The following is a 15,890-nucleotide window of genomic DNA, read 5'->3' as shown; positions in this document are numbered from 1 at the left end:
GAAAAAAAACCCAACTATTTGAATAGATTAGGTTACAGTTTACTGAAATGTCTCGGTTTGTGACAAAAAATAATTAAATTGACTGTTAAATCTCATGTATATAATTAAACCGGATTCATATATATTATATAATTCTTTGACTTTGTCAGTTATAACTTGGTATGTCAATTTTATATGAAAAATTATAACTTAAAATTCATAAAAGTTAATGACCGAATTAAATATCTGTTTTATTAATAATTAATGAATAATTAATGTCACAATAGCTTTAGGACCAATTCTCACTATTAACTACTGTATGAGTTTGCTTCAAACTCCTAATTTGTTGCTTATTAATAGTAGTAATATAGTTAAGTTGGGTAAGGGATCTAAAATATGATTTATGCAGAATAAGGCATAAATGTGCTTTATAAATCCTACTAAACCAATATGCTAGTTTTATGCATTCTAATAAGCAACTGAAGTTTCACCATTATTAACTTCAACGTTAATTCAATTTTAAATTTATTTAATATTAAGTTACATAAATGTAATTTTTAATATGCATTTAATCTAAAATTTTAAATGAATGACTATCTATTGTGAAACTCACCTTATGTAAAGGTGAACCCACTGGGAAGCCAAGGGTGATGCTTTTAGGCCGGCAAAATTTATGAGATTCTTCATCCTATTTTAGAAAACTGATTTTCAAATGGACAAATTAGGAGTTGTTACCTTGAAATGCCACAGACCTTCTCTAGTGTTGCACCTTCCTTTGTACTCTTTAAATTGCATACAATGTGCATTAAACCTCTTTGTTGCATTATTGAGGTCATATTGTAGGTTGGTCCAAAGTTTTCCCCAAGTAGCCACCTCTATTAATTTTCTTCCCAAATTTTTGTGGTCCAGAGCATCATTTCACAACAGGTTTCTCAAAAATTGACTTTAATCTTTCATTTTGACAGGTATACAATGTGGTGCTGCGGAAAAATCCATTTCTGCAGTACTTATGTGGTAAACCAAGACATCGTCATTAAGTTGGCAAGTTTCATAATGATAGTTATAAAACAGTTTATTTGCAGATGGTACAGAAGGTAATTACACAAACTAGACTGAATTTGACTTTCAAAAACCAAGATGCTACAGCTGGGAAGTTGAAGCTAGTCCACCGATGTTACCACATTTTCCTAAAGACAGAAAAAAAAAAATATAAAAAAAAAAAAAAATCATCAGTTATTTCAAAACCTCATTAAGGATTTTCACAGCAAATATTACACCATCTTTGCTAATGGGCACTTTTTATTGGTTTGGAATTAAAGGATTAGTTCACCCAAAAATAAAATTCAGAAAATGTATTCAACCCTCAGGCCATTGGAGATGTAGAGGAGTTTTTCCTTCTTCAGAACAGATTTGGAGAAATGTAGCATTACATTTACTTTCTCACCAATGGATACTCTGTAGTGAATGGGTGCCGTCAGAATGAGAGTCCAAACAGCTGATAAAACCATCACAATAACCCACACCACTCCAGTCCATCAGTTAACATCTTGTGAAGTGAAAAGCTGTGTGTTTGCAAGACAGAAATCCATTATTAATGTGTTAACGTTAAACCATTGATTATATCCATAATCTATAATAATGCTTCTTTCAAGTCCATCTTGGCCCCTTACATAAATATTCACTGACATTAAAACTGTTTTGAACCATTTTCGCTTGTAAAAGTGCTCGATCAGCATATTTCTGACTCATTTCAGCTGGAAGCAGTAGTTTGATGTTATCTTACTGATGGATTTGTTCCTTTGTTTCATGCAACTTTTAACTTCACCAGATGTAAATTAATGGCCAGGAGTGGTGTGGATTGTGATGTTTTTATGAGCTGTTTGGACTCTCATTCTGACGGCACCCATTCATTGCAGAGGATCCATTGGTGAGCAAGTGATGTAATGCTTAATTTCTCCAAATCTGTTCCGATGAAGAAAAACTAATCTTGGATGGCCCGAGGGAGAGTACATTTTCTGCAAAATTTCAGTTTGGGTCAATTATTCCTTTAATATCACCATTCTCTTATTTCATACCTCTGAGAACTCAGCGTCTTTTCCATTAGGTTTTTCTGAAGATGTCTCTCGTCTTCCCTCTAGTTCCTTCATGCCTGTTTCCTGCACATCCACAGTCCGTGCTGCTTGCCTAAACACAAACAGTTTAATCGTCATAAAAAATAGGATTTTAAGCATAAGTAAAAAAGTCAGCAGATTACAATGTACCTCCGGTTTGTGGCTTTTTTCTTCTGAATGATGCCGACGGTGACCCCCAGGACAACCACAGCGGCACACAGTCCAACCGCTCCGTACAGAAGCGGCCCCTGTGAGAGCCCGCTCGAATGTTCCTGGCAGTGCTCTCCACTGTAACCTGCGTCACAGACGCACACAGTCTCTCCGTTCTGGGTTGTGCATTTACCGTTGCCGTTGCACAGCGTAAGGCCACACGCCTCCGACTCCACGTTCTTTGGTATGACATTATCACTCAAACCTGGACGAAATGCTTTAGGATTGATCCGGACATTTTTAGGTCGTTTATCCTGGAGACCTGAGAAGTCAAAACAGAAGAACACTGTTATTATATGGATCCTGTTTAATCTTGAGTGAATCTAATGAAATCTTTTCACTCAAATTATTCACTCAATCGTCATTTTTCACTCAATTAAAAGAGAAATTATGTAAATATACTTATAAAATAAAAATCATTGTGTGTTTTCATTGAATTAAATTTAAATAAATTCATGTACAAATACTAATTAAGGTTATTTGCATCATGCAAAATTAAATCCAAATTTTCTCTTTTGATTCTGTATGGTTTGAGTATATATTCATTAGAGTAATAAAAACAAAAATGTATAAATACTATTTATTATCAATTTAATTTTCTTTAATATTTTTGATGCATTTACAGTAACAAGACAAAGCAAAAAATGTATAATTATCTAAAGTGTCCCAAAATAAAATTAAGCCTATTGTTAGGACCATTAAGAATATTTGCATTATGCAAAATTAAATTTTCCTATTTTTATTATTTGATTTTGGGGTAAAAATGGACCTGCATATGTTCTTCACAGTGCAAATATACACCCCAATAATAGCAACCTACAACAGAATAAATCGCATGTTTTGTAAAGCTACTTTTTCCTCCCTAAAACATTTAAAAATTGAAACCAGAAGTTTAGGATTTGATGATTCCTCACAGTTCTCATCAGAATGATCTGGACAGTCGGCGACGCCGTTGCAGAACTGCTCCAGAGGTAGACAGATGTCTTCACTCAGGCAAGGTTTGGTGCCTACAGGGCAGCGGGGGTCCAGACTGCAGTCTCTGCCGTTGACCAGGTGGTTATTATGGGCACAGTGGCACGTCATTCCCCCGGGGAACGCAAGACAGAGGTGACTGCAGCCTCCATTACCATTAGAGCAGAGATTAGTGCCTGAAATATGAAGTGGACAGATCATTTTTTTTTTTTTTAATTATCTTCATAATTTTCATAAACGCAATACGTTACTACGCAATTATTTCCCCACCTTTTTGTCTTGACTTTGCGAATGCTTTCAGACTGACAATGCCGGTGTCCACTTCAAACCACAGCTTCCCTGTATGCTCATCATCGCTAAACCAACACTTAGTGGAGTCTAAACAACAATGGACAGATTATTAGGTAAAAAACACTTTAAGCTGGTGTGAGCTGGTTTTTCCCCACAGAAGAGCACAAAACCTCCCCGTACAAAAGTACCTTTTTTAGTAATCCAAACAAGAACTTTGTTAACCAAGGCAAATGCCATCAAGCCGCCTTCTGTCTTTATTTCCATGTATCCAGAACCATCTACGGAAACTGAACCAATTACTCCAAGACCTAGAGAAAAGATCATTATTACTATATACACACAATTTGGTCAAAAATACAGTAAAACAGTAATAGTTAAATATTATTACTAAACGCACTTTCTGTTTTCATTACTCCAGCCTTCAGCGTCACGTGATGCTTCAGAAATCATTCTAATATGCTGATTTGTAGCTCGGTTATTACTGGTATTACTATTTATTAAATAAATTGTTTATGTTTTCTTATTAGGGTTGAAAACAGCTTTTGCTGCATTATATTTTTTTGGGGTATTTGTGTTTTTTTACCTGAGTGGTAATATATCACGATTTACACAATATTCAGCACAACGGTTTTCAACATTGATAAGAATTGTTTCTTGAGCAGCAAATCAGCATATTACAATGATTTCTGAAGGATCATGTGACACTGAAGACTGGAGTAATGATGCTGAAAATTCAGCTTTGCATCACAGGAATAAAACTACATTAAAATGTTTTCAAATAGAAAAGTTAATTTTAAATTCTAATAATATTTTACAATTAGTTTTTACTGTATTTCATCAAATAAATGCAGCTTTGGTGAGCATATGAGAGTATATAAAACATACCAGTGTCAGCCCAATACAGTTTATTCCCTTCATCTGTCAAGATCAGTGAAGTTGGCCGGACTGAATTACTCCACACCACTGTCCTGTTCTGTCCATTCATATAGGCACACTCCACCTGGGTCATGCCACCTTCCTGGACTGTGTTTGAGAAGCAGAGGCGTCCGCTGGGTGGGTCTAAAGCAATGGATTCAATAGCTCCGACACTGTCCTTTATTATCACACTGGTGTGCGCACCATCCGGTGAGGTGACCTGCAGACCAGACAGCTTCTCGCTGCTCCAGTACACGTTCAGGGTGATCCAGTCCACTGAGAACACGCGCAGCGAGTCCTTATGTAGCTGGAGCAGCTTCCCACGAGGCACCAGCGCCATGTCCTTCATCTTGAAGAGCCCCACGCCAGGCTGCCCGCCATCGGACACGTATAGGGTGAGGTCACGCAGCACTAAATCTAACATGGTTGGCTTGTTCATGTTGGGAAGGTCAAAACGCCGATGTTCAGGCCAGTTCTTTAGGCCCATGTTGCTGTGTCTGTCCTGTAAATAAATCTGAGACCGACAAATTGTGTTAAAGTCTATTGCATAGTCTAATCTTAAGATAAATGACATGCACTCTACTGCACTATTATGAATTAGTCAATTAATGAACATATGACTTCTAACATCTAGCTTTGACCATAAGGTATTAACAGCAATACCTGTGTGACTGCAGCTGGAGAAAGAAACAGCAGGAAGGACGAGTCTTTGTGTTTGGAGCAGGTCAGTCCATCTTCATCTGGCAGCAACTGAGATGGACACTTGCACACAGCCTTCAACCCCGGGGACAAAACACATAGGTGAGAGCAGTGCTGGGAAGCACATGGGTTAGGGACGCCCACTTGGAAGAGTGCATGAATGACCTGCAGATGCACAAGCAGCAGTTTCCTGATTTACATCTTACACATGCATGTTTCAAATCAAACATATATAGCCTGCACTTTACAAATGACTGCGGGTTTCATTTGTTTTTAACGATGACAGTGTTCAGGAAACTTGCCTTCAAACCGAACGGCTGTCCAGGACGTTTGAGCAGGACTTGGTGCTGTTTGCCTGTGATTTTGTGAGCTCTCTGAATGGTTCCTCTTTTGGTATCAGACCAGTAGACCTCATCATTGAATACAGACACTGAGAATGGACTGGGGGTCTCCATCATCTGCAAGAGCTGAGGAATTACGGAAGATGGAAAGGGAAAAAATATTTTTAAAAGATGCTGGAATCTAAATAATTCGACTCTTAGTGCCTTTTCATTTCATTAAAGACCCATATCTATCCAGTGGTGGACAGTACTTAAATGGATAGCTCACCCAAAATGAAAATTCTGCCATCATTTATTCAACCCAAGATATTTTGAAGAATGTGGGTAACCAAACAGTTGCTGGTCCCCATTGACTTCCATAGTATGGGGAAAAAAAACAAAAAAAACTATGCAAGTCAGTGGCTACCATCATCTGTTTGGTTACCCACATTCTTAAAACCCACAAAATTGAAAAGGAGTAATACATTTTATTAGGGTGTCTGTACTCAGGAACTTGATTTGTGTACTTCATCCGCCACTTTATCTAAAATGCTCTTAACATTAGATTGATGGACAGGAATGTTGATCCAGAATAGCAGATCATGTAATGCTTCACCCTATTAGACATTTTATGTCTAGATGCGGAGAAGGACACATACACTACCTTAATATCTCCTCCATCAATATCAGCTGATCCAATGCACTTGAGTTTCTCATCTGTCCAGTAGATTCTGTGATGCAGGGAGTCCACCGTCAAACTGACCGGCCATCGGAGAGAGTAACTGACCAGCACACGTCTGTCTGAGCCATCCATTCCTGCTCTTTCTATCTGAGCCTCATCCCCAGTTTCTGACCAGAACATAATTCTGAAAGAAAGACAAATATCAGGGTCAAATGTACATAAGTAACATGCTAAAACAGTGGTTCTCATGCTTTGTAGTGCCCACTGGTGGCTCTGTAAATAAAATTTTTAAAAGTGACAAAAGAATGATTATTCAAACCCTTCCTGTGGCAGCAGAGCGATGGAGCGAAGCTGCCCTAGATCTTCACCCAGGATCACCACACGGTCTATGGTTCTGGTGGCATCACTGTCCAGTCCCACTGCGTTGATCTGGCTGTTGATGCTATCAGCCCAGTAGAGGTTCCTCGCCACCCAGTCCACTGCCAGACTGTCTGCATTGATACCTGATACAGAGAGATGGACACTTACAGGTCATTCTCAACTCTGAGACTTCAAAACTTTAATACATCAGCATGACCAGCCTTATTTACACATGTTTTGCATTTCTGCAATATGACCTGTCTAGTCATGGTCAGGCAGTAATGTAAAATCAAATGAGAATTTAATATATATATAGTGCTTTATACAATACAGACCATTTCAAAGCAGCTTAAGAGTAATAAATAGGAAAATAACAGTGTTAATGTTGCAAAGTTCATCAAGCATAAAACAACATTTTAAATCTAAAACGCAGCTCTACAAAAGCAAGTGTTATTAGTAAGCTCAATTCAGTTTAGTTGAATTAACATTTATTTATGTGTATGTATGTGTATATGCGTATTTATATATATAAAATAGTAAAATGTTATATATAGTTTATTTTAGTTAAAAATTGTGATTTTGTATGTGCTTTTGACATTTAAATTTAGTTGCCAAGGAGACATTTCTAATTTTCATTTACGTTTTTTTACATTTAAATTTATTATGTAATATTTATATTGTATCTTTTATTTTTATTTCACTTACCAAAACGTTTTAATATACATACACGTGTGTATGTATTTGTATGCATGTTTATGTAGTGTACAGTACTTGTAGTTAACAATAACAACACTGACCTTTAATAAAGGTTCCTTTGCTCTTCTGATCCAGTGACAACCATTTTATGTTGTCAGTGTTGAGGTTGATCCAGTACACTCTCTGCTTCTGCCAGTCGTAGTCAAGTGACAAGACAAAATGCTTCTCTGACGAGAGTAGGACGTCCAGACTGGAGCTCCTCAGACCCAGCAGGAAGACCTCAGACTGCACAGACGCCAGCAGGTACGGCTCACCTGAGACAGGAGCACAACTTTCAACTAGAGTCTCAGCTTGAGTAAAGAGTACCTTGAAGTGCATGAGTGTATTAGAAATTGCATTATATTGTGAATACTCATGATCTGAACACTCATGTGAAATATTCTAGCACACTTAACCTTGCAGTGTAACAAATGTAATCTTTGAAATGCTAAATACCTTTATTTTTTAGGTAACGTAAAATGTAGCATACTACCATTTGTTGCATAAGGCACACAGCCTTACACACTATTGTTTTTTTTTTTTTTAAATAAAACCGTGTATACCACTCCATATGCATGCCATAACATGGCCTATGTTTTACAACCAGAAAAATATATATTTGCTCTTGCTCGTAATGTATATACCTGTGATTTTGCAACTGTGGCCATCAGGTTCCAGAACATAACCGTGACTACAAGAGCACTCAAATGAGCCCTGACTGTTGTTACAGTAGTGTGAACAGAAGTCTGGACGGTCCACACACTCATCCACGTCAACACACACCACACCATCATCTACAGGCTTGTAGCCCATTCTGCACCAACAGCGCTATAGGAGGAAGATAAAAGCAGTGACAGCAAGCACAAAATGGTAAGCAACTGCTCATTAATTAATTGCTTCTTAATAAAAGGGCCAAGCACCAAAGTGAGAGAGACTGCAACTTATATTGGTGTAGTACTACACAGAAACAGTGGCTACTGCCACCAACTGGTCAACATTGATAAAATGCTTTTCATTTATGCCTTTTACAGCAGAGGTCTCAAACTCAAATCCTGGAGCTGGAGGGCCACAGCTCTGCAGAGTTTAGCTCCAACCAGCTCCAGCTCACACCTGCTTGGAAGTTTCTAGTAATCCTGAAGACCTTGATTAGCTGGATAAGGTGTGTTTGATTAGGGTTGGAGCAAAACTGTGCAGAGCTGCGGCCCTCCAGGAATTGAGTTTGAGACCAATGTTTTAGAGTCATTGAGCTCATGCAGAGTATTCATCAAATTTACTGAAAATGTTTTTCTTCTATCCTACAAATTCTTATAAGATTAGGGTTGTATTATCTTTGGAACACTTGACAATTTTTTTCCAACATTTTTTTTTTTTTGGATCTCAAACCTTAGAGTGTAACATTAACATCTGACTGTGGCCAATGGTTGTAAAAATGTTTAGATCCTTCAAAACCTAAAGTCCTAAACTTGTTAACATGCACAACCATTCAAACGTTTGGGGTCAGTATAATTTCCCCCCCCCAAACCAATTACTTTTATTCAGCATTGATGCGCTAAATAGATTTAAAAGTGACAGTAAAGACATTTATAATGTTACAAAAGATTTATATTTCATATAAAAGTTGTTTCTTTGAACTTTCTTTTCATCAAAGAATACTGAAAAAGAGGATACACTGTTTCCACAAAAACACTGATGATAATAAGAAATGTTTCTGGAGCATCAAATCAGCACATTAGAATTATTTATGATGGATCATGTGATACTTAAGACTAGAATAACGGCTGTTGAAAATGCAGATTTACCACCACAGTAATAAATTACATTTCAAAATGTATTGAAATAAAAGTTGTTTTAAATTTTAATTTCACAATATTACATTTTTACTGTATTTTATTCCAAATAAATGCAGCCTTGGTGAGCAGAAGAGATTTCTTTTAACATTATAAACATCTTATCCCCAAACTTTTGAAATGTATATAGGTTAATATAACTAAGTTAATATTATTTGTCAATTTCTATGACTGGTAGTTTTTAATATTCAAAGCAGACATTTTCTAACATGAACAGAAAGAGATCATACCGTGCCTGTAGGTGTGCTGTGGCAGTCCTGTGCACACTTTGACTGTTCAGAGCATTTGTCTGTCTGGCAGGTCCCGTCCTCATCAGAACCGTCCAGACAGTTAGTGACTCCATCACAGAGCTGAGACGGGTCCACACACACTGAAGTACCACACTGGAACAGATGAGGACGACAGGACACACTCGGACCTGTCAAAACACACCAGCTACACTTCAAGAATCCTCATTTATAAATGGATTTGAGTCATTCCACAGGAATAATTGGCAGAATACAGAAAAACATCAAAATGTGGACAGAAATTCCATTTACATAATTATGCAATTGGGGTTTTCAGAGGTGATTGAATGACATTACACTATCATTCAAAAATTTGGAGTCAGTAAAAAAAAAAAAAGTTATTTCAGCAAGGATCCATTAAATTGATATAAAGCGCCAAAGACTTAAATTGTTACAAAAGATTTCCATTTAAAACAAATGCTGCTCTTTTAAACTTATTAAATCAAAGAATCCTGAAAATGTATCAATTTTCACAATTATTGATAAGAAATTACAAATCAGTATATTAGGATGATTTCTGAAGGATCATGAGACACTGAAGACTGGAGTAAATTCAGCTTTGCATCACAGGAATAAATTACAAATATATTCACAAAGAAAACAATTTCCATGTTTTATAACAGTTTGAACTATTTTTGATCACATAAATGCATTGGTGAAAAAGGAACCTTTCAAAAACTTTAAAAATCTTACCAACCCCAAATTTCTGAACTGTAGATTTCCTTAATTTTAGTCTATACAAATGTCCTGCCAATTATTCCTGTGGAGTGACTAAAAGTTCATTTCTAAATCAGGATTCTTGAAAGTATAGCTAATCAGAATCCCAAACACTCAAATCACCCCGCCCCTCTCTGAACCCCCATACAAACCCCCTACCTCCTGTAACATGTAACGTGCAATTCGAAGTGTGCTACACACAGGTGAGTGGGCCTGTACAAACCACCCGTAGTAGCACACTCTCCTCTATGCGCACTAGTCACTTTTCACACACACTGCTGTGTACACAAATCCCACAAAAAGAACTCTGTAATATATGTATGTTTACATGCTCATGCACTACAAATCATCCTGCACTGTTCCCCAGCCAGCTGCTTGAACTCAATGTTTCTCCTTGCACATGTACAGTATTTATCTGAAGCATTCGTATAGTTTGTATTTTTTAGTTTGTATAGGTACTTTTTTATAGATAGTATATTTATATTTATAGTCAAAATCTATCAGTAGGATAGTTGTGTATAGGTTTATATTGTCTTACTCCATTGTTGTATGCCTGTATTTATGTAGCACCGTGGTCCTGTGAGGCACGACATTTCGTTCCACTGTATGCCCCGCATGTAGCGGAATGACAATAAAGCTCAACTTGACTTGAAATATGACATTTCTGAGTCCAACAGGACATTAAAGGAAAATTAAAAAAAACTTAGTGTGTCTCTCTCTCTCTATATATCTATATCTATATATATATCTATATATATAGTCTATGACAGATGATTGGAGAATTGTTAAACTAAATTGTTCAAAAAAGAACAGGAATATGCATTAAGAGTAAATAGGGTCAATTCTGACCTTCATAATTTCTAATGTTTAATGAAAATGAGTTTGCACTGAGGTTTTATCTGGGTTCAGCCTGCTTCAGTTTGACAACTGTGTTAACTCACATCCAGATTCGTCACTTCCATCCCTGCAGTCTTCAGAGCCGTCACAGCGCCAGGCTTTTGGAATACACTGCATGTTAGAGGCACACGGCCACTGGAACTCACCGCACTGCACTGGAGACTCCTTACAGTCCTGTCTCACATGGGAAAGGTGGTCAAAACACTTTAATCATTTTGTAATGTGCTTTTGGTCATTAAATGCATGGATTTCCTAGCGCACTTTCTCATCTGTGCCATCCTTGCAGTCCATCTCTCCATCACATATCCACTCGTCCAGCAGACACTCCTGGCTCTTCGGACAGCGGTGCTGCGTGCTGCATGGCGGAGGTTCAGCGCAGTCCTCCTCGTCTGAATGATCTCTGCAGTCCGGGTGTCCATCACAGTGCATACTGACCGAAACGCACTGACCGCTGCTGCACCGCCATTCAGCACTGCTGCAGCTCTCCTTACCTGCGGGCCAGGACGTGTTATTCCATTATGAAGAAAATTTATGTTTTTGATTTTTACTTCCATAACCTTGCTGTTGCTCTCTATTGCAAAGCGGATCTCAGACATGCAGAAACATTATGCATAACGGACCAGTGTTATTTATACCAAACATTAGTATTGAACATTCTGAATTAGATTTAATTTATATTTCCAGTTTTCATTTTAATTCAAGTTATTTTTATGTGCTTGTCATTTTTAAGTTTTTAAAATTTTGTTTTTATTTCTTTGCAGTTTTAGTAATTTAATCATTTTATTTCAATTAGTTGCCAAGGTGACATTTCTAATTTTTCTTCATCTAAAATTCATTTTATTTAATTTATACTGTAATTTAGTTCATAATGATGAGTAGTTTCAGTTAACACTGTAATGGACAAAATAATAAAAATCTCATGTTTCTATTCATAACCCCTACCACAGCTGGCCTCATCGCTGCCGTCCGCACAGTCTGCATCTCCATCACAGACAAAGGATTCTGGGATACAACGGTTTTTATCGCAGCGATGACCGCAGCCCTCCTCTGGCTTGAAGCAGTCGATTTCATCCGAGCGATCCTGACACTGAGCCACACCGTCACACACCTGCCGTCGCTCGATGCACTTCTTACCATGTGCACACTGAAACTGACCTGAGAACAGATGAATGAAATGTTAACATGTGAACACCAGAGCAGGAATTTCTAACCATGTCAAAGTGCATATAAGTGCATGTTGAGAGAGGCTGCCAGTGTGCTGCTGTGTGGTTTCCTCACCAGATTCACACTCCACAGAGCACTCGTCTTCATCAGACCCGTCATTACAGTCATGCTCGCCGTCACACACGTGATTATAGAGTACACAGTCCGTCCCGTCTCTACATAACTTGGAGCCGATTGAACAGCGCAGAGGTCCTTTAGTTACAGGAGCTTTTCCTGAGACTTCATCCTCTGTTGTCTTTTCCTCCTCTTCCTCTTCGATGTCATCATCATCTTCGTCAGGGCTGATATCTGAGAAGACAAGAGGAAGTAGTGGTAACCAAACAGTTTTGGGTTCCATTGACTTCCATAGTATGGAGAAAAAATACAGTGGAAGTCAATGGGACTACATGGTTACCAACATTCTCCAAAATATGTTTTTTTTTTTTAATGTTCCACAGAAGTGCACTAAAGCATAAAAAAAAAAAAATACATGTTTGCAGATATTCAGGAAATGTGCCAAGTTCACATACTTGTTCCTCTGAAAATCAATGCTACAACCAGTTATTATTCTGGGAAATGTGTGTTGTGTGTCAGAATGTCTGTTTTTGTTTTGGTCTGTGAGATTCTGTCCTCTGCCAATTTACCCTGAATTGCCAGTTGGTGGAAAACAGTGTATTACAGCCATGGAAGCCAGCAAAGGAACTGAGTCAGAGATCGCAGATTCTACCCAACCTATAAAGCCTCGGCATCCATCTAAGAAGCGTCGCCTCGTCACCTTTCATTGTTAATTGCGCTCGTTCATGTCTCTTCAATCTGGCAACCCGTGTGAGCGCTGGAGTCTGAGGGAGCAGGAGAGGCAACTCTCCAATAATTTGAAATTTGGACTGCAGTACCCATTTCAACCACTAGCTGTCAACATTACATACTACACCTTTAAGTATGCAATATAATGAGATCACGTGACAAGTCTCAGAAAAAAAAAAAGGCACAAAAACTATCACTGGGGTAGTACCTTCTCAAAAGGTAAACTTTGTAGCCTAGCTGTTTACCCATAATGGTACATATTTGAACTTTTTGAAAGGGTATCATCCCAGAGAGCTTTTGTATCTTTTTCCCCCTCAGAATGTAGGGTTAATTCAAGATAATAGGTAATTTTTCCCAGTCATATCGATGATTTACTTGAATTCACTACTTTTGAAAATGTTTATTTTAGCATATAGTTTCACATACCATTATGTGAAAAATAGTAGGTAGTATGCATTGGGGGCAGTCGTGGCCTAATGGATAGTGTCAAACTTGTAACCCGAAGGTCATGGGTTTGAGTCTCAGGTCTGGCAGGAATTGTCGGTGGGGGGAGTGAATAACCAGCACTTTCTCCACCTTCAATACCACAACGGAGGTGAGACCCAGAGATTGGCTGCCCACTGCTCCGGTGTGTGTGTGTGTGTGTGTGTGTTCACTGCTGTGCGCGCGCGCACTTGAATGGGTTAAATGCAGTGCACAAATTCCAAGTATGGGTTACCATACTTGGCCACATGTCACATCACTCCACTAATAAGTGTGCTTGTTTACATTCTGAAGCAGATGATTTTACACTTCATTCTAGTTACAATCCAGTAATACTACATTTTAACCTAATTCAAACCCCTACCACAGCTTTCCTCATCACTGCCGTCCGCACAGTCTGTGTCTCCGTCACAGACAAAGGATTCAGGGATGCAACGGTTTTTATCGCAGCGATGACCGCAGCCCTCCTCTGGCTTGAAGCAGTCGATTTCATCTGAGCGATCCTGACACTGAGCCACACCGTCACACACCTGCCGTTGCTCGATGCACTTCTTACCATGTGCACACTGAAACTGACCTGAGAACAGATGGAAAGACGATACTTTTGTATTTTGCAAACTAAAAAAAAAAAAAAAAAAACAGGCAGCCTACTAATTTGTTTTATATGGGTAATATGCAATTTGCTTTCCAAATCTAAAAATGGTGAATTGATTCATTGGTTGAGTTGATTCTAAGCAGTTTGAATAAATGCATTTTGAAAATTATGATTATTTGAATAAAATGGATGCAAATAGTTATGACCATTTTTAGTGCAGAAATTTTGCATGTTTAATTTATGTATAACTGACAAATATGCATCACATTGTTTATTAGTTTGTTTAATAGTTTTTTTGCCGTCATTGAAAATTTAAAAATGTGTAGATGGAATTTTTAATATACAATTCAAATTTAATCAAATTCAAATCTTAAAGTTAAATGTGTATTCTTTATTCCGGGGGTTTTCAAACCTGTCCTGGAGGCCCCCCAGCCCTGCACATTTTGTATGTCTCCCCCATCTAACACACCTGTTTCAACTCATCAGCTCATTATAAGGACTGCAAGACCTGAATTGGGTGTGTCTGATAAGGGAGACATACAAAATGTACAAACCCCTGCTTTATTCTAGACCCCTGGAATGGAGTTTGAGGGCCAAAAATTGTCCTCTAATAAAAATGTATAAAAGCATACCTATACTGCAGACCGCAGCACATTCATCTTCATCAGAGCCATCAGGACAGTCATTCTCACCGTCACACACATGACTGTACAGCACACACTCAGAGCCGTCCTTACAGGGTTTGAAGCCCAGTCTGCAGTGCAGGGGAACACGATCAGAAGCAACTGCAGCCTGCACACATTCAGCTAGAGCACAAACAAGCAAATTAATCTCATGGATTCATCTCAGCATTCCCATTACTGTAAAGCAGTCACTTGAAATTCAATTTCTACTTAAATGAACACAAATTAAAAAGATATTACAACAAACACCACCAAGATGTATAAGCAAAATCTACACATAATTGTAGTTTTTATTTAGGGAAAAACTGCTATTAATGTAATGCCACAATGCAAAAAAAAAAAAAAAAAAAAGTTAAATAATTGCCTGCATGATCTGTTTTTAATAGGTTTTGTGGGATTCGCACAGGCAGCTTCAATTTTTAGCTAGATTTTGTATTTTAACGTATACGCAAATAAATGCCTCCACGAACGAAAATTACAAAGATACTATATACAGTAGTTCTTAAGTAAACCCTTATTTTGACAGGAGAAATAGTCTCGATTGGTATTAGTTTGTCAATTCGCATTCAGTGACCCACTGCTCAATTTCTAGACAAGGTAAATGCACTAAATGTTATAAGCCTACTGAAGGTTAACGTGAGACTTGTATCTGACCTCTCAGGAGCAGAAAGATCCCTGAAACGACATTCAGCAGCACAAACAAACACATGACTGCATGGAGAAGCGGGTCAAACCGCCTCGGTTCGAGATGTGGCGCTTTAATCGAGCGAACAGCTGAAATCGATGCGGCTTAATTGATCAGATGACAGCAGCAGACCAATGAGGGATGACAGATTTAATAGTGAAAATACGTTTAATAGATTTAAAATACTGTGTAATTGAATTCATTTCTATAATTTAACTTTTTATGAATTCTAAATTTTACTTAATACTAAAAAGTCATAGGCCTGGAATTCATTATATAATAATAATAATAATAATAATTAATAAAATAATGAATACACGTAATAACCCATGGCAACTTACATTTAATAATTTATTAAATTCCATAATTGAACGTTGGTAGCTACTTCATAAAATTAATTCATTATAATATCATA

General features: G+C 37.7%; 1 protein-coding gene across 1 annotated transcript; it reads right to left on the bottom strand.

Moving 5' to 3' along the window:
- Positions 1–910: 910 nt before the first annotated feature.
- Positions 911–15,584, bottom strand: lrp13 (low-density lipoprotein receptor related-protein 13). The gene is made up of 21 exons (XM_058774553.1): positions 15,445–15,584; positions 14,740–14,913; positions 13,877–14,089; positions 12,301–12,534; positions 11,965–12,177; positions 11,284–11,513; positions 11,067–11,196; positions 9,352–9,539; positions 7,919–8,102; positions 7,337–7,549; positions 6,499–6,682; positions 6,162–6,363; positions 5,480–5,644; positions 5,142–5,342; positions 4,449–4,992; positions 3,752–3,871; positions 3,543–3,650; positions 3,215–3,448; positions 2,241–2,562; positions 2,055–2,163; positions 911–1,166 (listed from the first exon to the last, which is right to left on the bottom strand). The coding sequence occupies exons 1-21, from the start codon at positions 15,497–15,499 to the stop codon at positions 1,140–1,142; spliced, it is 4,050 nt and encodes a 1,349-aa protein (XP_058630536.1). The 5' UTR covers positions 15,500–15,584; the 3' UTR covers positions 911–1,139.
- Positions 15,585–15,890: the final 306 nt, after the last annotated feature.

This window comes from Onychostoma macrolepis, chromosome 05 (assembly GCF_012432095.1).
Source record: "Onychostoma macrolepis isolate SWU-2019 chromosome 05, ASM1243209v1, whole genome shotgun sequence".
Lineage (NCBI taxonomy): Eukaryota > Metazoa > Chordata > Actinopteri > Cypriniformes > Cyprinidae > Onychostoma > Onychostoma macrolepis.
Note: the sequence above shows the minus strand (reverse complement) of the source record. Positions and strands in the feature narration are given on the sequence as shown.

Bases quoted from the DNA above. Each gene is read 5' to 3' on its own strand.
- lrp13 (XM_058774553.1), bottom strand. From the start codon at position 15,499: ATGTGTTTGTTTGTGCTGCTGAATGTCGTTTCAGGGATCTTTCTGCTC. The intron at 14,914-15,444 runs GTCAGATACAAG...TTTGTGCTCTAG, and splicing joins GATCTTTCTGCTCCTGAGAG to CTGAATGTGTGCAGGCTGCA. The intron at 12,178-12,300 runs GTGAGGAAACCA...ATCTGTTCTCAG, and splicing joins CTCTGTGGAGTGTGAATCTG to GTCAGTTTCAGTGTGCACAT.